The 22,166-nt window shown below is 43.8% G+C and overlaps 1 protein-coding gene across 1 annotated transcript; it reads right to left on the minus strand.

The window, feature by feature from the left end:
* Positions 1–3,082: 3,082 nt before the first annotated feature.
* On the minus strand, positions 3,083–21,673 carry sox13 (SRY-box transcription factor 13). The gene is made up of 13 exons (XM_076096726.1): positions 21,458–21,673; positions 21,228–21,351; positions 18,850–18,936; positions 18,158–18,330; positions 17,053–17,121; positions 16,832–16,937; positions 13,886–13,959; positions 13,099–13,279; positions 12,062–12,186; positions 10,120–10,171; positions 7,459–7,629; positions 4,639–4,855; positions 3,083–3,362 (listed from the first exon to the last, which is right to left on the minus strand). The coding sequence occupies exons 1-13, from the start codon at positions 21,671–21,673 to the stop codon at positions 3,083–3,085; spliced, it is 1,875 nt and encodes a 624-aa protein (XP_075952841.1).
* Positions 21,674–22,166: the final 493 nt, after the last annotated feature.

The raw sequence follows: 22,166 nt of genomic DNA on the forward strand, positions 1-22,166 counted from the left end.
AATAAGATAAACATTTTTCCTCTGATATTCATCTCTGTGCACAAAAGCCGCCATCTTTACTCTACACAGCCCTGACCCTGATTGTTTAAGATGAGCCCCGAACCGCCATGTCTGAAATGTGTCTTTTTCTCCGCCATTTTGATTTGTCACCATTGCAGTTAGCTCAAGGTGGATCGACCACAGGGGTATTTAGGTACGCTAAGTTTTTGTTAAATAGTCGTAACGGTCAATATGGTTATTGACTGATGAGAACAAAGACACCAAAACTATTCGTTTGCTCAGAAGTGCTTCAAAAGGCTAATAGCAATTTTTTAGCTAACAGTAACATGCTATTAGCTAAAACTACTATCAAACTTACTTCCTGCTATTAAAGAACGTAACTTATGCTAAGTGCTAACATGGAGCCTAATATCGTGCTAAATCGTTAGCACGGAGCACCATAGCCAACAATGTACTGAGGACCAGAACCAGTTCAAGAGAGAATCCCATCACCTCCGTTAACTCCAACGGTCCTTTTTACAGCAATCAATAGCTCCCGATAGTTAGCAGCGTATGCTAGCAGCACCAGAATGGACCATTCGTGAGGTCCAAGGTTTGCTGATAACAGTTTAAGCTAATGAACCACACTGGATAAAGTTAGCAATGCGTAACGGTAAACGAGGCAAGAGCAGCCTATGAATTGTAACTTCTGTTTTCTTAAGGTCATTACATCAAACAATGTGTAGTTAGAGGGATAATAGCTTCTACATATTTTAGTTTTTTGCAGAATAGGGCGATTTAAATATCTGTATTGAATATCATATTTTATCAGCTAAATTTAACATGTCGTGTTAATGCAGAGCTGTGGATGCTGGTGATGGAATGAGCGTACATACATTTTGGAGTACGAGCCATTACAATAAAGTTAACGGTACACAATAATAAGGAAGAGAGATATTTTTGTGATACATTGCTAGTGGAATGGATTTAGAATGCATATCTGAGACTTCTACACACTCTATAAACAAAAACACAACATAGGGTTAAGTTATGTTTGGCTTTGTGTCTCTGTTGCAGCTCAGCTGACTTCTGATTGATGGATATGGGAGAGGGAAGTTGGAGGAACTATGTGAGATTAAAAACACAAGTTACTTAAAACAAAACACTGATGTCACTGCATCCATCTGTCGGTGTTCTATATGAATATTGTAAATCGCAGTTCTGTCTTAACGATTTCTACTTCCGGCAACTAATTGAAGTCTAGTGAGTCACGTGATGATCAAGCGTTTTGAACTTCTGTTGACGGGACTCTCTCTTTAAAGGGCTCTGCTGAGGACAAGTGGATGACTTTGGTTTCAGCGTCCTCATGAAGTTCCCCAGGGCTTCAGTCACCCCGAAACTTTCCTTTCCATTTCTTTCACTTTGCACTGTGACCAGCTCATAACCATTAATTGCCCTTTTCCATATCTCTGTAGCAGCCACTGTAAAGAGAGTACGTGCTGCCAACGAACAACAGCTCCCATGTGATGTGATTGATTCGTCTCTCTGTTAAGATGTATGAGGAACGGGAAAATAAAAGATTCATTAAAATGACTTTCTGCTTTCAAATATGAAAATAATTCCAGCGCAGCTTCAGGAAATTCGAGAGAGGCCCCGGTGCGCTAGTACCAAGAAAAGGACCAATTGCTGAAAAATCTGATATGATGTTGTGTGTGAATATTTTCTGCAGTGCGGCGGGAAGCTGCATCTCAAGAGCAGCAAAAAAAAACAAAAAAAAAAACAATTGGATACACGGATAGGATGTGCTCAACACGACAATCAATTAACACTCAAAGAAGCAAACACAGAGGTATAACAAAAGAAATCTGGTGAGGCTGAGGTCAACCCTCCGTGTTGTGGGAACTGATAAGACACACAAATACAGCATATACAGCACAGCTCGACTGAACAGTGGGAGGTGGGAGGACGACGAAGAGGAGGGTTGGATTGTGTTACTGTACACTGACTGGGATGCAAATAAATGACTTCATTGGCAGTCTGATTGTAACCCGTTCGGCTGCAGTGAGAGATCCCTCCCCTATTAAAGGTCTCTGTGATTTAATTAGCTTCAGAATAATTCTATTCTTTTTTTCCACACTTACCTTCGTGTGTGAAATACACACTCAATATTTGTATATTTGTACCAATATACAAATAAACTCGCCTTAACTGGAACATGTACCGATGACAAATGTATTTTTGAAGGTACTTGTCCCTAGTCTAAGTACCTCATCCAACCCCACTTCAAAACACCCAGACTATCCCTTTAAAGAGGCACTGCATCATCTGTAAAATGCTCCAGAATTGAATTCATTAAAAGGGCAATTTTCCAGGTTAAGTTCAGTTTACTTGTCATGAGGAGAACGATGTGAAAACAGCTGTTCAATGTCTTCTGTTGCTCTGTCCGAAAAATGACCCCGATGATGTCATCAGGGGGTTATCTCGCTTGATATTAGAGATTACAAATCTATACTAGAAAAATCTGAGCTAGGAAAATGGGAGTAAGAAGCGGTAATAACCTAAATGTCATGTAGTAATAACCAGCCTTTACCAGCAGGGGGCGGTACTGACATACTGATAACAAATAGCGCCGGCCTGTCGCTTCAACCGCAGAGAAGTGACTCCGCTGTCCAACAGGTGAGAACAGGGACGCTGTGGAAGCTTTCCTGTGGGGACATTTCGTGGGACATTTTGTAGCATTCCTCATGCTAGAAGCATGATGAATTAAATGATAAAAACCTTCTACGTTCTGTATTCTACAACAAAGCAGCTGGTGAAATGTCTATGAAGAGAGATGAGTAAGATAAGAGCTTGCCTTTCTGTGTGTGTGTGTGTGTGTGTGTGTGTGTGTCTGTGTGTGTGTGTGTAGGGCAGCGTCTCACTGAATACAACTGTTGTACAACACATCTCTTCACTTTAGTCCTGACAGAGGGGCGATTTTCTCATTAACTCCAACTCTCCCCCTTCCCCCCCGTCCGTCCTCCATCTTTCTCCTCTGACCGTCAATCAACTAAGGGCACCCTTCTACTCTCATCCCTCACCTCCATCCCCCCCCCCCCCAGCTTCAGTCCGTCAGGAGCACCAGTTCCCCCTCGCTCCTCTCCCCCCCGTCGCTCTCCTCTCCTTCGCTGTACGGAGGGCGCTCCCTCTCGCGCTCCCTCTCTCGGGGCAGGGAGGTGGGCGTGGCCTGGCCCTCCACCCGACGCAGCGCGGGGGGTACCTGCGGCAGGTAGTGCTCCAGCAGCGCGGGGTGAAAGGGCACGGTCGCCACCGAGACCGAGCCGGCGCCGCCCGGGTACTGGCCGTCGCTGTGGGAGTAGTGGAGCTGCTGTGGTTCCGTTTGACTGGAGAGACGGGAAGGGACACGAGTACAGTGAGATAATAAATAGCATTACTTCATCTGTTGCTACGTCAGTTTGGTGACATTCAGAGACATTCGGAGTCATATGATGGAGGTTACGATAAACCAAGTGTCCCGGTTGAAACATCGGTACAAAAGACCAACAAAATACAACAAGCTTATGTACAAAAAAAAGTTAGGGGGGGGGGAAGTTAAATCTGATTCCCATGGTGCATTTCAGCAGGAAACACCCAACTGGGCTGACGGGTGTGTTACATGTGCCACTAACGGCGGGTGGAAGCAACACAAAAACAATCTGCAGCGTAAATCCATTTTCTGTCGGATTCTGGGTCAATTTCTGGATGAATTCAGTAACCATGGTACCCTGTATGGCGGCCGAGGCTCATGGGTAATGTTTGGACCCGTGCCAAACTGCAAAACAAAGCTGAAATAATTGAAAACTGGTGGTCATAACATAAACCTATATATTCTTTACATTATCCGTGGCAAGTCACAGTTTGCTCTGCCCTCAGAAAGTTGAAGCTGCTCAGCTTAGCTGGCCAACCTGCAGCACACACACACACACACACACACACACACACACACACACACACACACACACACACACACACACACACACACACACACACACACACACACACACACACACACACACACACACACACACACACACACACACACACACACACACACACACACACACACACACACACACACACAAATAACAAATGAAAATATAATGGTCTTTCAAATACTTTGAATAGAAAGCGATCAGAAAGAAGGCTAAGGCCGTCGTGACATTCTGATATTGACGTTTTATATGTGAGAAGCAGTCTTCAAGACGTGGTGAGTGTATCTGTGACGCAAAGGGAAAAATAAACAAAGAAAAAAGACAAACACTCAAAACCAACCACACGTAACAGCTCCAACCTCCCAACTCCTCCAGCTTAACTAGTTGGAGGAGTTAGCGGGGAACAATGGCGAGGGATGCTATTCATCTCCAAGGACGGACACAAAAAAAAATAAAAAAACACAGCGCAGCTGCGGTATCAATACTCCACTTTTGTTTGTGTCTCGGAGAATAAAAGAAGAGCTCTGGGAGCCGCGGGCATTGTCTGCGATGTGTGGAGGTGCAGAGAAGACTCCTGTCAATGGAGTGAATCGTCAAACGACGTCTGCCAGGGACAAACTCTATCGGTGTCTTGTGAGTCGTGCGGACCACCTCCGGCCTCGGTGTGCGCTCGCGCTGGTTCATCTACCTGTGCGTGTAGGTCGCCCTCTGCTCCTGCCGGCGGTTCTTCATCATGGCCTTGTACTCGCCCACCCGCAGCCTCCGCCCCTCCACGATGCAGGTACGCTTGGGCCGGGGTTTGTACTTGTAGTCCGGGTAGCGCTCCAGATGCTGCCGGCTCAGCCTGGCCTGCTCCTCGTAGTAGGGCTGCTTCTCCTGGTTGGACATGCCCTTCCACCGGGAGCCTGAGGACCAGGATGCATTAGGGGGGGGGTGGGATGAGGAGAAAGAGTGAATGCACGGTGGAGAAGTGTTCCAGCAGCAAGTCAGGGTTGGGATGAGAGCGCGCTTAAAAGGTTTATTTAGCTTTTAGTGTTCGGCTGGGATCTTTATGCGTTAGCTTAACGGCCGATGAAAACGTTTTTAGAAGCTAAGCTTAATCTGCATAGAAAGCTGTTTAAATCACACAATTGTCCCACTTTGTATGTGTTTTCATCTTATTAACCATGTCTTTATTGATTTATAAAGGTTCCTAATCTGTCTGTGAGCTCGCCTGTGTCACCACATGTAGAATTCACACATTCATTTAAACTAATGTTCAACAATATCTAGTCTAAGGCCATCGTAACGTTCTGATATTGGTCAACATTGGACAAACCAAACAGTGGCTCTAGAGAGGGCCTCGCTTGGAAAGGAAGGGGTGAGCGGAGGGGTACTCAGTTGGCTTTGATCTGCAACCTTGTTAGATGCCACTAAATCCTACACACTGCTCCTTTAAATTTAGCAAATTTCTCTTGAAGAGATATCATAATTAAGTGACTGTGGCCCGGAACCACGGATAAAGTTAAAGACAAAAGGTTGAAGTGTTCTTTAACATATTTTCATTACAAAGTACGTCAGTATTCACTTGTGCTGACGGAATTCAAACTCTGAAACCACGAGTCGAGTCTGGCAAGAACCAGTAGAAATGATACGCTCAGTTTGCAATAGCAAATCGTTTTTTTATTTTCCATGTGACAATTAGCATCGTAAATATGCGCTGCAACAAGTACACAGAGTCCTCACTAAGAGACCTAGGTTTCATTTGTTAAAGGAAGAATGCCTTATTTCTTCTTTCAAATGTGACATACTGTGGTTGTATTAGTCCAGAGATGATGTGATTGGTTCCTGGTCGCTGGGTAAAGGTGTGTTTCACACATCCTCACCCGGAGAGGAGTGAGATAACAGGTGGTGTGAAAACCGGCACATACATGGACCTCAATGATCCCAGCATTGTGTGAGTGTGTTGGAGAAAACAAATCTCTGTAGATTGAGGTATTTAAATAGTAATTAGGAATACACTTGTGTAATTAAATAGATTAACTGTATATTTTTGTCTGTGTGTTCGTGTGAACGACAAGCTCTCCACAACAGTGGAATGGAAATGTTTGGTCTAAGGCAGTGGTTCTCAAACTTTTTCTGTCACGCCCCACTTTGGAGGAAGAAAAATGTTCATGCCCCACCGCCCACAAGAAATAGCTTATTGTGGCTGCAATTCACCTGTTTTGCACTGAATATCTTTCTAAGATAATAACAATAAACTGCGACCTGTGCAAAACTAAACAAAATGCTCCAGATATGTGTCACACATATCTGGAGCATTTTATTTTAAATATGAGCTTTAAAATGTAGCATTCTAAAAGTAAAATAGCTGTGATTTAACAGCACGTGGGACTGTTGGGACTGTTGGTACACTGGCTGTGGTCATTACAGTGAACAGTGTGATGAGAGGGCACCTGAGCCCTTGTTGCTGTACTTTATCTCCTTGGAGCAGAGGCTACATTTAGCATACCCTGCCTTATTATCAATGTATTTAAAATACTGTGACAGCAGGAAGCTGTACTCACGTCTGTTTAGACCTCCACCTTTATCCAGGCCCACCTCCACCTTTATCCAGGCCACCTCCACTCACAGCTCAGCCCTGCATCAAGCTGTGCTACAGACAGCCTCCTCTTCCTGGAGCTCTTTGACCTCATCATCTCATCAGTATCTGGGCCTCATGTTTCAAGTTATTATCACCACGAAATCATCTCATTCTACTTTGAGTTAAAACAAACAACCTGCAACCAGATCCGCCGGTGTTCTGGTTTAACGTTAACGAGTGACCGCGTGAACTGACCCGGAACACGGGGGGGCTGCATGTTTCATCACGTTACGTTTTTTCCTCCTAAATCGTGATAATGACGAACGTTAACAGTCCACGAAGTTCCGCATGCAGTGGACGTTAACTTAACCCAGCAAGTCTGAACGGTAACGGGACATAACGTAACTTAAACTGTAACGGAGGGAAAGATGGTGTAGACATCTTAACGCTGATTGGTCAAGACTCGTCACGTCACATCAGAGATGTTTTATTGTGAAGATCACGACGTCACCTTTTCTCCTCCTCTCACTCCAATCTGAGAAACGCTGGCTGGCCAGTTGACCCCCCCCCCCCCCCCCCGAAAAAAAAACCTCTACGGATCTACACGATTCACGTGGATGATATATTTTGATTCAAAACGGCGAATTTTGCCGAAAAGCGACAAGTTTGCAGGTATGAATAAAGTTCTTGAAATAAAAAAATTCTGCATTTCCCCCTGCGCCCCACCTGCAATACCGCCGCGCCCCACTAGAGGGGCGCGCCCCACAGTTTGAGAACCACTGGTCTAAGGAAAGTGATTCAGGCCAGTATGTGTGTGTGTGTGTGTGTGTGTGTGTGTGTGTGTGTGGTGTCTGGTGGGACAAGCAGGTGGCTGTTGGTGCCTTCCCATATGCGGGGCAGCATCTCAGAATAGAGGCACCCACCCCTACCCTGTGCAAGGCTCACCCAAGATCTTGCTGATGGAGGAGTTGTGCATGTCGGGGAAGGCCTGCAGGATCCTCCTGCGCTCGTCCTTGGCCCACACCATGAAGGCATTCATGGGTCTCTTGATGTGGCCCGAGGAGGGAGGGGGCCGGACCTCAACGTAGCTGCCTTGGCCCGAGACGGGCAGGGCACCTACAGGAAAGAGGGCTACAGTCAGGAGTGCACACCAAACTGCCGGCTTTGTGATATAGTACTTATTCCCCCTTAAATATGTCTCTTTTCCTTCTTGTTGTTAATCTATTTCAAGCCGCCATCGCCAAAAATCGGATCGATCGTCTGTGCAAGGAGCTTATTACGACCCCTATTTATGTTTGCTGTCAGGCGGCAAACTCTAGTGGCCCTAGTAATTATGACGGGGCAAAGGAGGAAGTATTAAGAGCAACAAAGTTAGGGTGGATATACAGGTCAAACAAACACAGGACTTTCACCCCGGAGACTGTTGTTCCTGTCCCGTAATAAAACCGATGGTCGACATGTTGCGTTATTTGAAGTTGCAGAGTGCATCGCTACATTACTAAATACCTACGTAACTACATTAGTACATAAATATTTTTTATTACATAACTCTGTAAGTAACGTATGCAACTACATTCTACTCTCATTTAATTAATCATTAATGTCATATGCATTGAATATGTTGTTACTGTTATGTTCATTCTGTACACATGACATCTATTGCACTTGCCTTTTTAAAGTTTTTTTTTTTGGGGGGGGGGGGTTCCTGTGCCGATGTGAGGGTCCCGGGACAGAGGATGTCGTATGTGTAAAGATTGTAAAGCCCTGACGCAAATTTGTGATTTTGAGCTATACAAAATAAATTGATCTGAATTAGCACGTATGTAACTACGTTAGTAAGTTACTACGCTACTAGTATGCAACTACATTAGTACGTATTTAACTATGTTAGTATGTATGTAACTACGTTAGTATATATATAACTATGTTAGTACGTATGTAACTACATTAGCACGTATGTAACTACATTAGTACGTAACTACGTTAGTACATATGCAACTATGTAAGTACGTAACAACCTTAGTACAGAACTACGTTAGTACGTATGTAGCTACATTAGTACCTATGTAACTACATTAGTACGTAACTATTTAGCACGTATGTAACTACGTTAGTAAGTTACTACGCTACTAGTATGCAACTACATTAGTACGTATTTAACTATGTTAGTATGTATGTAACTACGTTAGTATATATATATAACTATGTTAGTACGTATGTAACTACATTAGCACGTATGTAACTACATTAGTACGTAACTACGTTAGTACATATGCAACTATGTAAGTACGTAACAACCTTAGTACAGAACTACGTTAGTACGTATGTAGCTACATTAGTACCTATGTAACTACATTAGTACGTAACTATTTAGCACGTATGTAACTACGTTAGTAAGTTACTACGCTACTAGTATGCAACTACATTAGTACGTATTTAACTATGTTAGTATGTATGTAACTACGTTAGTATATATATAACTATGTTAGTACGTATGTAACTACATTAGCACGTATGTAACTACATTAGTACGTAACTACGTTAGTACATATGCAACTATGTAAGTACGTAACAACCTTAGTACAGAACTACGTTAGTACGTATGTAACTACATTAGTACGTAACTATTTAGTACGTATGTAACTATGTTAGTATGTATTTAAATATGGTAGTACGTAACCACGTCACGTACTTATGTTATTTTAACACAAACCATGATCTCTACCTAAACCTAACAAAGAAGTTATGTTTTTGGAGTCGTTGTCAAACAACCTACTCTGTTGTTGAGTCATGAGGAGGTCTGAGACCTCACCTGGTTATTAACCTTTATATCTGAAAGGAAACTTTCTCTTCACCCAGAAAACGATTTTACAGGCAGTCATGGTTCCCTTTCCCCACCCACGTTCTCCATTCAGGGTCTCTGTACCAGAAACATCTGGTCTGTTTACCAACCACTCTTCAAGAAGATGATGACATATTCTGATACAGCTGAATTATTGTTTGGGGATATTTAAATGTCAATCCGATATTCTGAGGGGGTAATAGTAAAACATTACAAATATGGTAAACTGCCTTTGAAACAAAGTTTTGTGACACTTTTAATTTTATAATGTATTATAAACAAACTTGTAATGCCTTATAATCTGTTTATATCACTGTGTGATTATAATTCTAAGCACCATTATTTATATGGATTTATAACAATAATCATAACACATTATAAAGCATTTCATAATGTACTGTCATAATTTCTTTATAATCGCTGGTCACTCAGTGACATTTTGTTTTGCAAGGATCATAGTGTATTATGAAATGTTAACGAGTGACCAGCCATTATAAAGTATAACGATACTTGACTTTGTGAGTAATTATAAAATGCTTTATAATGTGTTTTGAGTATTATTATGAATAATAATGATTGTTGTTCTAACTATAATCACACAGTGCTATAAGCAGGTTATAAGGCATTACGAGCATGTTTATAATGCATCATAGACAGTGTCACCAAAAAGTAATTATTAAACACGTGATTATTCGACACGTTTGTCAACCACTAACGAAGAAGGCCCTCATTATTAACAAACGGGCTTCTCCCTGGACACCTACCCTCGGAGTCACTGCTGAGGTGGTCCTCGCCCCGCTCGGAGTGACAGATTCTCTCGCTGCGGGGAGAATCTTTGTACTCCTGAAGACATGAAGAAAGACAAAGACAGATGAAGTCACACATATATTCACACTCCGGCACAAAGAGGCAATTTGATCTCCGGCCGCAGTAAAAACGATCACCCACATGTTCGAGGGGCGTGTCCAACGCTGTCCAACACGGGTGTTTCACAGAATGCTATTTAAGGTAAAGAAACTGCACGCTCACCATATCAGCTGCTGTTTAAATGCAGAGCTGTAAATGCAAAGGAAGGGAATGACAACGCGACGGAGGGAAGGAAGAATGGTGTTTATTGTTTGAGGGAGGAGAGGTGAAGGGGAGGAGAAGCCGGGAATGTAAACTACCACACCGTCAGCGTATCTATCACCCCCCCCCCCCCCCCCCCGTGCTGTAAAACATGAGTGATCCCCCATTCGGTGGAGTGTAATACCAAAATAGGTCAGTCATCGGTATTGGTGTTAAAGCAGCCGAGGCGAGATGGAGCGGGATAATGGAGCAGAGGAGGAGGAGAGCTGAGAGTACAGTATTACTGTGGACAAAGAGAGAGAGGGCAGGTGGCTCGGTCAATGCCACACTGAGGCCTTTGTGGTTATTGTGAGGCTGCGACAGCTGCTGCTCCAGGACGAGGCTCAGACCAAAGCTTCAGCCACCTCAAAGAATGAAGAACCAGAAGACCAGAATAGAAGACAATTTTTACAAGAACCAAAACAAAAAAGTAACAGCCAGGTTGTTTTTTTAGACACAATATGTATTGTTGAAAAAACAACGAGATCTACACGAGATGCACGATTTTTTTCCCGAAAGGAGAGTTTCCATTTTGCTCCACACTGAAGTCGTTGTGTGCAGACATTCTGTACTTTTTCTACCGTCGCACACGGCTGCACTCACACAAAGAGGAAGAGCATCTTTGTCAGGGGACACTGAATCAATGCCTCTTTTCAATTACTAATAATAGAAAAAACAGACACATAACTTCTTTGTCTTTTTTTTTTCCACACAGTGTTTATTTTCCCTCAGATAACGCTGAGCTGTTACAATGTGCTTCTGTGCGTGGTTACACTACAGCTGGTCAAATCCTCGGAAGAGGCATGACTCCCTGTAACCCTAAACCCGACTCTGACCCCTGATCGGACCCCTCGATGCCAGTCAGGGGAAGAGAGTTTCCTCATTAGACAAACTCCAGCCAATGACGTTCAGGTTTGATACTCTGGCCTTTCCTGTACGATCATAAGATAATCTCATCATTCTGAATTTCTGTGGTGAAATGATCAAAATGCAGTTTTAGAGGCTTTCAATTCTGCGAGAGGTTAAATGTAGAAGTAAAGTAAAGGGCTCTTCTGTAATTCAGACACCGGTGTTCATTATGGAAATGTAAGTATGTAAACGTAAGCTAAAATAAGAGTTTTTGGTTTGAGACGAGACACCAACTGCGGTCTCCTGGATGACAGTCCTGTGACTCCCTCCTTGGCAATACCACGGCCACTAGAGGTCGGTTTCATCTTGTTGTATTTTCATTAGTGATCAATCACGTTAACAGATGATAACGGCCTTCTGAACCTAGGGGGCCACTTGTGACCCATATCTATGAGGCTGATAACGGACATTTAATCGACTGATAACAATCGGAGCGGGTGATTTTGGCCATAGGAGGCAGCTGTTTTCAGAGAAAAAGCGCACCGTACACTACCAGCTCAGCACCAAACGGCAGGCAGACACAGTTAGCTACTGTCTGACCAACATACTGGAGCATTTAGCAGCTAAAAAGACTGATGTTTCCCTCAGGAGTTGGTAGAGACCAAAAACAGAGCAAAAAGAGTTTGAATATTGGACTTAAATTCATCAGGTGGTCAGACACACAACTTTGCGGTTCGGTCACCATCTCACCATCTTCCTGTCGCAGTCTCTCTCTCTCTCCCTGTCCCTCTCTCGCCCTGCAGTGCTATGGCCCCTCAGGAGCTGCTGGGCGTCACGGATGGCCTGGGTGACCACGTCGCCGTCTCCGAGGAAACCTGAAGACAAAAACACAGGTCAAGGAGGAAGGAGGAAGACAGAAAACAATGAACCTCGCCTCTGTTCTCTTCTGCACATTTAAATTGATATTAACCACAATTCTAAATTAAGAATTACAATAAGTTATTTCCAGGGCCTTGGAAAGTTCAGTCAATATTTGTGAACATGAGCTACTCTCTCTCTCGAAGCAGCAACCACAGAAGCAAGTCAAAAACTTGTGATGTCAACAAGTATAAAATCTGGAGCTGCTCCATAGACAATGAATGGAGGACTGATTTTGTTTGTTTTCTTTCTTTTATTCCCAAATGAGCTTTATTCTATTGTAGTGAAACAGAAAATGTACCATATACTGAAAACATTCCCCGTGGTGGTCTGTGTCCTCTATAACTTCCCCAGTTCATTGTCTTTGGGGCAGTTCCTAGCCTTATATTTGATGACGCCACGAATTGTAAGTTTTAGGACTCTAGTTTTTGAATTTGGGAGAGTTGCTCATGTTCACTAATATTTTTGGCCCATCTTAGACCAATGAAATAACATGTGAATTTAAAAAAAAATGGGCGTAGTGCCCCTTTAAGGAAATACACCAAATGTGAAAGCTTTGGGTTGAGTCAGTAACGACAAACAACAATAGATGGAGCGACATTGTCACTCCTTTGAAATGTGTAGAGTTTTGGAACTCTTGATTCACAAACAAAACGGGGACCGACTCTTAAAAACATTGCTCAATAGCGCCACTAGTGGTTCCTTTAAAAAGAGTTGTATAAGCCCGAAGGAGACCCTGTTACTGAGACAAACCAAAAACACAAAGGGTGTCAAAAAACACTTCTTTAGATGCGAGCATCTTTGAGGAGCTGTGGCGATGCAACATGCCCCCCCCCCCACCCCCCCTCTTTGGGATCACAAATCCTCACAGCAGCATGACTCACTGAGGGCAGGTCGTGGCGGGCTGCGGGACACCTCTCTCTGGAGGTCTCTGGGCCTGTAGGCCCCGTGCAGAGCCAGCGATCCCAGCTCCATGCTCTGCGGACTTGGGGTTTTCCCCAGCTCCAGCCCCTTCGGCTTGGAGGTCAGGTTTAAGGGCTGACTGGCTTCCTAAAAAAAAACACCCACACACACACACAGCGAGAGCAGGTGAGCAGGGGCGGGGCCACTGGCGCACATTTCCAGCGCAACTGCAAAGGGCGAGGGATTCCGGTTATGCACGGCAGATTTGGCATGTCGGAGCGCATCTGTCACACCTTTGTGGCGTCGCTGGTCTTTTGTCTTCGTGTTCACCTCATCCTCTCTTCCCTTTTGTTTATCTAAGCTGTGTTAGTCTATCTCTGCTTGAGAACCAGTCGTGCAAACACAGTTCGCACCACACACACACAGACACACTCACACACACACACAAGCAGAGGGTGTGGTGTATTCGACAAAACCTTTTCAGCCTCCCAAATTCCAGAGTCGTGCATTATCTGTTTAACCTGGAGGGAATCACTTTTTTAACATCCCTTAAAACACACACATACAGCGTGCAGTAGATACACAACGTGTACATTAAATAAACACACTGCCATGGGTTGTATTTTGTGTGTATAAAGTAGGCGTGTGCATTGCAGCTGTTTGAATTGAAAGGATATGTAAAACAGGTTTGTCACATTAAGATAAACAATGAAATCGCTAACACACAACACGTATACTGCAGTGCTACGGTACCTGTCGGAAGGAACAACTGCTCCTCTTGACGGGGGTGGGGTGAGGGTTCTGCAGCAGCTGCATGGGATAGTCCACTGCTGTGGAAGGTGTAAAATTGTGTGTATGAAAAACATGAACACATAAAAAATACCAGTGTGGTTACTCCAATTTGTCACGGAATACAAGAGTTTGGCGACAGTTAGCAGCTTGCGCTAGCTAACGGTTAGTAACTCGGAAGGAACCGCTGCTCCTCTTGACGAGGGGGGGGGGGGGGGTTCTGCAGCAGCTGCATGGGATAGTCCACTGCTGTGGAAGGTGTTTAAGAATAACATCAACACCGAAAATACCTGTGTGGTTACTCCAGAACACAGAGTTTAGTGACTATTAGCAGCTAACGGTAAGTAACTCGGAAGGAACCGCCGCTCCTCTTCTTGACGGGGGTGGGGTGAGTGACGCTAGCTAACGGTAAATACATTATAAAAAAGGAAAGGTGTTTATGACATGCCACAGTGTTTCACTTTGGTTTCTCATAGTTTTCTGACAAGCAAATTCACAAAAGGATTGCACTGCTTTTGCGACCACTAAACCTGCGCAAATGGGACAAAAAGAAAGCGTGTAATTGAAGGTGAAGTGCACCCCCTAGCATATAGCGTCTCAGAGCTCCTGTGCTATTTGAGAGTATTTCATTTAGGTAATACACAGACATTTTTCCCCTTTCTAAACAAAGCAGCGTCGTCGCAAAAACAGTCAAACTCAAAAAGATCAGCGCCGACAGCCACACGCAGTTACAGTGAAATGATTAGCATCTTCGGAAAGTTGGTGGTGGGTGCCGCTTAAACTCCCATTTTTTGGGGGGATGGGGTGACGATGATAAATAAATGAATAAAGCTCACCTGCATGTAATTTTGAAAAATTCGTGAGGGAAAAAATGATTGAAAAATAAGTTATTACTATATAAACAAATAAACACATCATTTCTCCCACCGATTAAAAAAGGGCAAATTTCGCGTTCAGTTGCAAAACATTATGGCAGCGTGTGCCTTCGTAATGCCATTGGTGCGTTACCGGTTGTGAGTCAGACCGTGGGACGGGGCACAAAGTCGTTGCAAGTGATGCACGATTCAAGGTGCTATCAGCGGTTTGTGACTGTGTCCCTCATAGTTCATTTGGCATTTTGACAGTGCATTATGCATTATTTCCTATTTGTAGTGCACGCAGTGAGTTAAGTGTTCAACACTATATACAGTATGTATATATATATACATCCATCCATCCATCCTATCTATAAATATACGTATCGTTTTGAACACTTTAGGTCTCCATAAATATCTCTACTAGTTTAGTTGTTGTTTTTTTAATTTCTTTAGAATATTCTATGAGGTTTGATCATTTTGTTTCAGTCAGTGGTTCTTTCTCTATTTTTTGACTAAATCAGTTAAATACCTGACAAATCGAAATTCTTCATCACTAATGCAGAAAGAACCTTGAATCCAACATCCCTATTAAGCAATAGAAGAGTAAAACCCATTTGGACATAACAATATGGCCAAATGGGTTTTAGAGGAGGTAAGTAGTGTCTTGTTATCTCAGGTAAAATGAATGGAGCAACGTCCACTTTACAACGTAGTTCAGGGTTAGGCTAGAGTTGTGCTACGATACATTTGAACAAATTACACGTTGGTTCTCTTTCATCACGCAGCCTTGAAGTCGATAGTGAAGTTAAATGCAAATGAGGAAACTAATAAAAGCCAGTAACCAAATGAAACGAAACACTTCCCTTATTCCCTTCCATTCCCCTCGAAGAAAAGACGGCCTCAAATGTCTGGCTATAGCTGACCTCTACCACACAATCCAGTCCTTCAACAATCTTTTTACATTCATCTGCCAAAACATTTTGAAGCACTCACACACACGCGTTTCATGAAAGCAAATGAATGGCTATCCTTAAATTGCACCTACAATGTTTTGGAGACCGGCCTTGTGTCTTTTGGGTTTGAAAAGACAAAGAAAGACAAGGTCACCCACGAGCACAGCTTGTAAGACTCGTGAAAGCAGGACTGCACAAAGCTGCACTAACTGTGCAAGCGAGAGTGTTTGAAAGCTACCATCAGCCGCATTGTTCGACTGAAGACGGTGTTTGGAGCTCACTGACGCCTTTCCATTTCCGTCAAAGTGGGGCCTTGGGTTGAAGTGCTTAAATATGCTTACGTTTCTCTTCAAAAACACGTGAGGGTGAAGACATGGTGTGCGTATCGTTAGGACTTTATCAATACTAGTGCTCTTATCGATTCTGCTTATCGGTTCGGTTCCTTATCGATACTCTTATTGGTTCTTTTTGATTAGATTGTGAGAAAAAAACGACAATTAATTAGTAAAGAATCGACATTGCTTCATTATTCTTGTATGTAAACAAATAGTCTTCCTTGAGCAGCAATACAAGAAGATCCAAAATCGTTATAATACATGAGCTAAGCGATTAGCTTAGGACGAGGATGGACGGCAGCTGGACAAACAGTAGAAAACGGAGCATTTCTGCTCATTTCTGTTCTGCTTGTTGGCCAGATGTTTTCAGAGATTGCTGCCGTTTCCTCCCTCACTAGTGAGGGTTTTATTGCATTTGTGACAACGAGCGTTATCGGCACCTACTGGAGTAAAATGTAGCCACGCTTTCATCATAACTTTGATATGGAGTTATTTATTTCGGGGACTGTTCTTCCTCTGTCAATTGCGTTGTAATACCATGTTTTGTTGTCTTGGCAAATTATGTTTTAAAAACATTTGAAAATATATTGTATGCTTTGTGTAATAACTACGTAATAAATGTAAATTCAAATTTACATTAGATTGAATTTCTTTCATTTTGCCCTTTGCAACAGTGGCTTTATGGTTTCATGGGGGCCAGTGTGTCCCGGCCTAACCCCCCCCCCCAAGGCTGGAACCTCTCTTTCCGCCAGCTTGACGACTGACCTGGCTTGCAGGGGATCGGCTGCAGCGGCAGGGTCATCTGGGAGTCGGAGGCGAGGGACTGGGGGTTGTGGTGGAAAGCCGGGATCATCACGTAGGGCATGTTCACCTGCTGGGACGAGGCAGCACAGACACATGAAAGTTATTTATTTTCCTCAAGAGGCTGTGACGCTGCGATGGCTGTCTTATGTGAAGAACCTCTGGAGGTCACGAGGGGAGCTGACCTGGATCTGCTGCTGAAGCAGGTTGATCTTGTGCTGCTGCTGGATCAGCTGCTGCTGCTGCTTGGCGATCTGAGAACACCAGACGTGTGTTTTGGTCACATGCATGCATGTGGCAAACAGACACAAGTGCACACAGTGAAGGAGACCATGATCAGGGCTTCATTCAGGGACTCAACCTGAGTGCACTTCACTGCAGAATGTATGAATATTTTAAAAAAAAAGTCTAATTACTAAAAACATTGATGAACTGAAACGACAATTGAACCATATTGATAAATGCCCGATATACATAGTTAGATGATATGTATCTTGGCATTATTAAGACGCATTAGTAACAGAGAATCATAACCTTTTCTGTTTTTAGAAAGTTATGAACTTGCATTTTAACTGCAGAAAGCTAGTTTTGGCCTGGGAACTCTCTGGGTAGTTGTTTTAAAGGGAAACCCCAGTGACTTTACTTTACTCATCAAAGTGTGTTCACAGGTCTTGGGGAGTACTACTGCGTATGTGAAAACAGAGGGAGCTGTCTGAAGTCTGATAAATGGCCTCAAGTGATGTCACTTGAGTCAGAGTAGGGCTGAAGAATACATGTTTGATGATCTAGGGGTGTGGAGTAAGAAAAAAGTAAGCAGACCTCTGTAGCCCGCTCCTGAATCTCAGACTGAACCCTCAAAGGCCGATTTGCATTGTGGGTAATATAGGCGCAAGGTTTTGATAAGAAAGAAAGATACATGGAATAAAAAAAACAATATCTCTGGTTCCGTTGCATTGATTTTGCTCCTTTTTTTGACAGTGTTATAGAAGTGCAATGATAAAGTGGTGGCACCATTCAGACTGCAAGAAGCACTAGTAATTGGTATCAATGGTAGGATGAGGGATGAGGGTTCCTTCTAATGTTACTGACTTATTCATTAAAGTCATATCATAAAAATCTCAGTGTGTTGAGTTTCTATTTAGTGTCTAAAAAGAGTGAGATAAGTAACCTGTGAGTGACAGATAGAGCTGAATAAACAGTTGCACAGAAGGGACTTGTAGTTCCTGATCTAGCTCCTGGGATTCCATAGGATCTGGGTCCGGTTCGTGATCGGACACGTCTAGGTGGTACCTGTTCCTGCTGCTGCCGAGCCAGCTCCATCTGCTGCTGCTGCTTCTCCAGCAGCAGGGCGGCCATGTTCCTCTGCTCAGAGTGGGCTCCCAGGAGCTGCTCCCTCAGACCGCTCAGCTGGTTGATCATCATCAGCAACTGGAGCTCCTTCTCTGCCAAAGCCTCTGGGGTACCTGGAAAGGGGGGGGGGGGGGGGGGGGGGGGTGTCAGAGGGTCAGGTCTTAAACTGAACCACGATCAGTGTTGGGTTGTGATGGGTCTCTATACATCTTTACAATGTTTAGTGTGAGAAATTACATTTTTAAAGCAGCCTGCAGTCTGTATTTCTGCTATAAAAATATATCAAATGACAACGTAACGGGGTCGCTCATAGTGATGAATCTGAATCTGCAGATCCCCTCGGCATTATGGGGCTTTATAGGGAGTTTAAGATCGTTCTTTAACTGTTTGGCCCACAACTTTACTGTTTTGGTTCAGTCTCAACACTCTCATGGTTTTGTTTACGGCATTAAGGGTCTATGAAGACCGCTGTTCTACAGATGTCAAGACACCAGAAATCTAGTATTTGATATCAATACCAATTCAATACCACGGCAAAAAACAAATATTTAGTATTTGCACAATCAAACAGTGGTGTGTATTTAAGTGGTGTATAAACGGTATAAAGGTGCTGTTGGTGTTTGAAAGCTGACCTTTCAGTCGTGCTGCCTCCACTGTGCTTTTATCCAGAAGTTTCTCCTTCCAGTCAGCATTCAGCAGCTTCTCAATGGTGGGCATTACTGTTGACAGGACACAACAGGTACTCAGCAGGGCCGCACCGGCACGGAAAATACGTTTTCCGTCAAATCAAGACCATCTGACACTAAAACTACGATCTCGGCCTCTCCTCTGCCTTCCCTAATGGCATTGATTGAAGAAGATGCTGGAGGTGCCGAAGGGCAGAGGTTGTTTGTGTCTCCGGGAGAAGTTTTGAGTGTTTGAGTGGATCGATATTTGGACAGAGAACAATCCAAGGTCAGCGAGTGGAGAGAATTTGAGAAACAAAAAATATTCAAGGGGCGAGGAGTGCAGTGCTGGTGAAAGACCGGAGGGCAGGGAGAGTCTCCGGAAACGGCTCAGGAGAGCAGCCGTTTACTCCGCGTGTGGAGGACATCAGACAAAAAGCACCCCGATCCCTCCGAAAACCCATTCAGGAGGCAAAACAACACCCTCGCTTTCATGAGACAAACCGTCACTTCTGTGCATCGATTTTTCAGCAGACTGCATTGTTTAAAGCTGAATGGCGGCAGAATGTAGTGCACTTAAACACATAAGATATGGACTCTGGTAGCTGAGAAAATTGTATGGACCTGTGTGCGTGTGTGTGTGTGTGTGTGTGTGTGTGTGTGTGTGCAGTGTTAGGTTTTTAAGAACAAAGGATGAAGGAGCTTGCAGGCCGCAGGTACTCTTCTGCTGCGAGCTTCTTACTGCGCACGCGCATCAGAAGAATGAGCTGGACCCGGTCCAAAATTAAAACAATATTTAATGTACTACACAAAGTTCACTTACAAACTGAATTAACTATCAATAGTAATGTTCTCGAGAGCAGAGACCACATGCACGCACCTCACTCACAGGTCTGGCCAGTCCAGGTTCTGAAAAACGAGAGCGGAAGTGGTCTGAGGAATGCTCTCTGGAACGTTGTCTTTTATATCCCCTGACAGTCGGAAAGTGTCCGATACTGTCCTAAAACATGTGAATGATCCTCCGTGGCGATTAGTGATTGGCTTCATTTGAATTCTGCCCCCTCCCATTATCGATCCCTTAGCAAAACATCTTGGCTCCTCGCAAAACATCTTGAACTCCTCCTCTCTGTCCTGCTGGTCAGCTTGGCATTTGACCGTTCCACTGGCCCCATCCTCCATCGATGAGGTCGCCTCCATTTGCTGCAGCATGTCTGACACCTCACTCAGAATCCCTATCTGACCCTCAAGACTATTCTTAGTGTTTTAATACCTACAGTGACTATACTTCTATGATGTAATACATTCAATGTGTTGATATACTGTAACATATAATATCCTCTATAAGTAAGAATATTGTAAACCTTTAATACATTCCATATGGAAACATATTGTGACTAACATATTTATTATTGTGACACTTCTACTCACCACTAGGGGTGTTATTAAATCTTACTAATAATGCGTTTAATACTGAAATTCTCCACAGCAGGCAGGAGACAGACTGTGGCTGTGCGCTGATACAGATGGTTCAAATCCAATATCGAGGGAAACACTGAGTACTTGTTAAGATGAATTAAGTGCAGGTCGGTCTCTCATGCTACCGAGTTCTGTATAAAATAATTAAAGCTTCTAAAAATTTAGAAAGTGCATGAACTGCAGTTTACATTGATCAATGTTTACATGTTAAATACCTCCGGTTCTCCCGAGTGAAGCCAATGCAGAAGTGTCTTAAAACTTGCATTCTCTCTACTGACCAGCAGGGGGCGACTCCTCTGATTGCATAGAAGTCTATGAGAATATGACTATACTTCTCTTTTGATTTGTTACCTCAGTAAACATTGTGAACATGAGTTTATGGTCTCAATCTCTAGTTTCAAGTCAAACAGACCATAAAGCAGAGTATGCTTTAGGGCGGGCTTACTGTGATTGACAGATCGCTGCAGCTACCAGAGCCCTATACAGCATCTCTACGTCACTCCTCCGCATTTCAAATATGGTAACTTCCGTTAATTGGCTGCCAAAAAAACAACACGGCGACGGCGAAATCGCAAACTCGAGGCTTCATAACGGCAGTCTGCAAAGCATGGGGTGACGTCACCATGACTACGTCCACTTCTTAAATACAGTCTGTGGTGGAGAGTGAGAAAATATCCCCCAAGTGGAGGAGCCCTCATTGATTCCAGTATGCACGCTTTAATATTTGCTTAATTAACGCAGGTCATATCGCCATCGCAATATTGAACAATGTTATCGCACTTCTCAGAATTTCCCTCTCAGAACAGGAGGTTGCCGCCTGGGTGAACCATAATTATCCGTTAGCATTTAAATAATAAGTTGAGACAGACCTTCCTTGAAGTTGGACTGTCCTTCCGGTCTATCACGCGTCCTGGCCTCCCTCAGTCCCATGGGGCTTTGCCTGTGAGGCAGCTCCTTACCCGGAGAGCCCTCCTGTTGGGGGGCAAAGTACATCTTTCGGTTGGACACGTCAATCCGTGACACTTCCAAGACATTTCCCTAAAATAACCCGTCGATAATCTCTCCCGCCCCTTGTCACACCTTTTCGTAATATCCTTACCGAAGGGGAGCGGGAGAGTGGTGGGGTCAGCTGGCGGGCCTCCAGCGGATGGTTTCCCGACCAATCACGCGAGGGAGACCTCTTGAGAGGCTCGCCGTGGGTTATGACTCCGACCCCTCCGCCGGCCTCCTCCTGTTCCACTTTGACACCGACACACGCCATGCTGACATCCCCGCCAGACAGGAGGTGCAGCGCTGGAGGGCTGGGCTCAACCATTCTGTTGAAAGACAAACGACAGCACACAAAGCTCGGTGTCATTTTCGGTGGGGTGAGGTTTGGCCACTTGCCACGGCAAGTTTTGATTTGGATGTAATTACAGTGAAGAGCTGAGATCAAAAGAAGAACTTTAGGACTTGACACATACATTTCACATCAGGGAAACAAATCTCACAGCATTTCACATCTCACTTAGAACTCAGAGCTTATCAAGATGAACAAGTTAAAACAGCTTTTGTAAAAGAGGTTAGACGAGACTAAGAGTCGACCAGCAGTCAACACAAAGCAGTGGTGACAGGCAAACAATGACAATGTTAACGAGTTGATGTAGCAGGTAGAATGTTTACCATGTTCACCATCTTAGTTCAGCATGTAGCATGCTAACAATTGCTGATTAGCTCTAAACACAAAGTGCAGCTGAGGTTGATGGAAATGCCATTCATTTTACAGGTATCTGGTTAATAACCAAAGTATCGGACGAACTAGATGAAAA

This window comes from Anarhichas minor, unplaced genomic scaffold (genome assembly GCF_050575085.1).
Source record: "Anarhichas minor isolate MPS153535 unplaced genomic scaffold, ASM5057508v1 ptg000023l, whole genome shotgun sequence".
Classification (NCBI taxonomy): domain Eukaryota; kingdom Metazoa; phylum Chordata; class Actinopteri; order Perciformes; family Anarhichadidae; genus Anarhichas; species Anarhichas minor.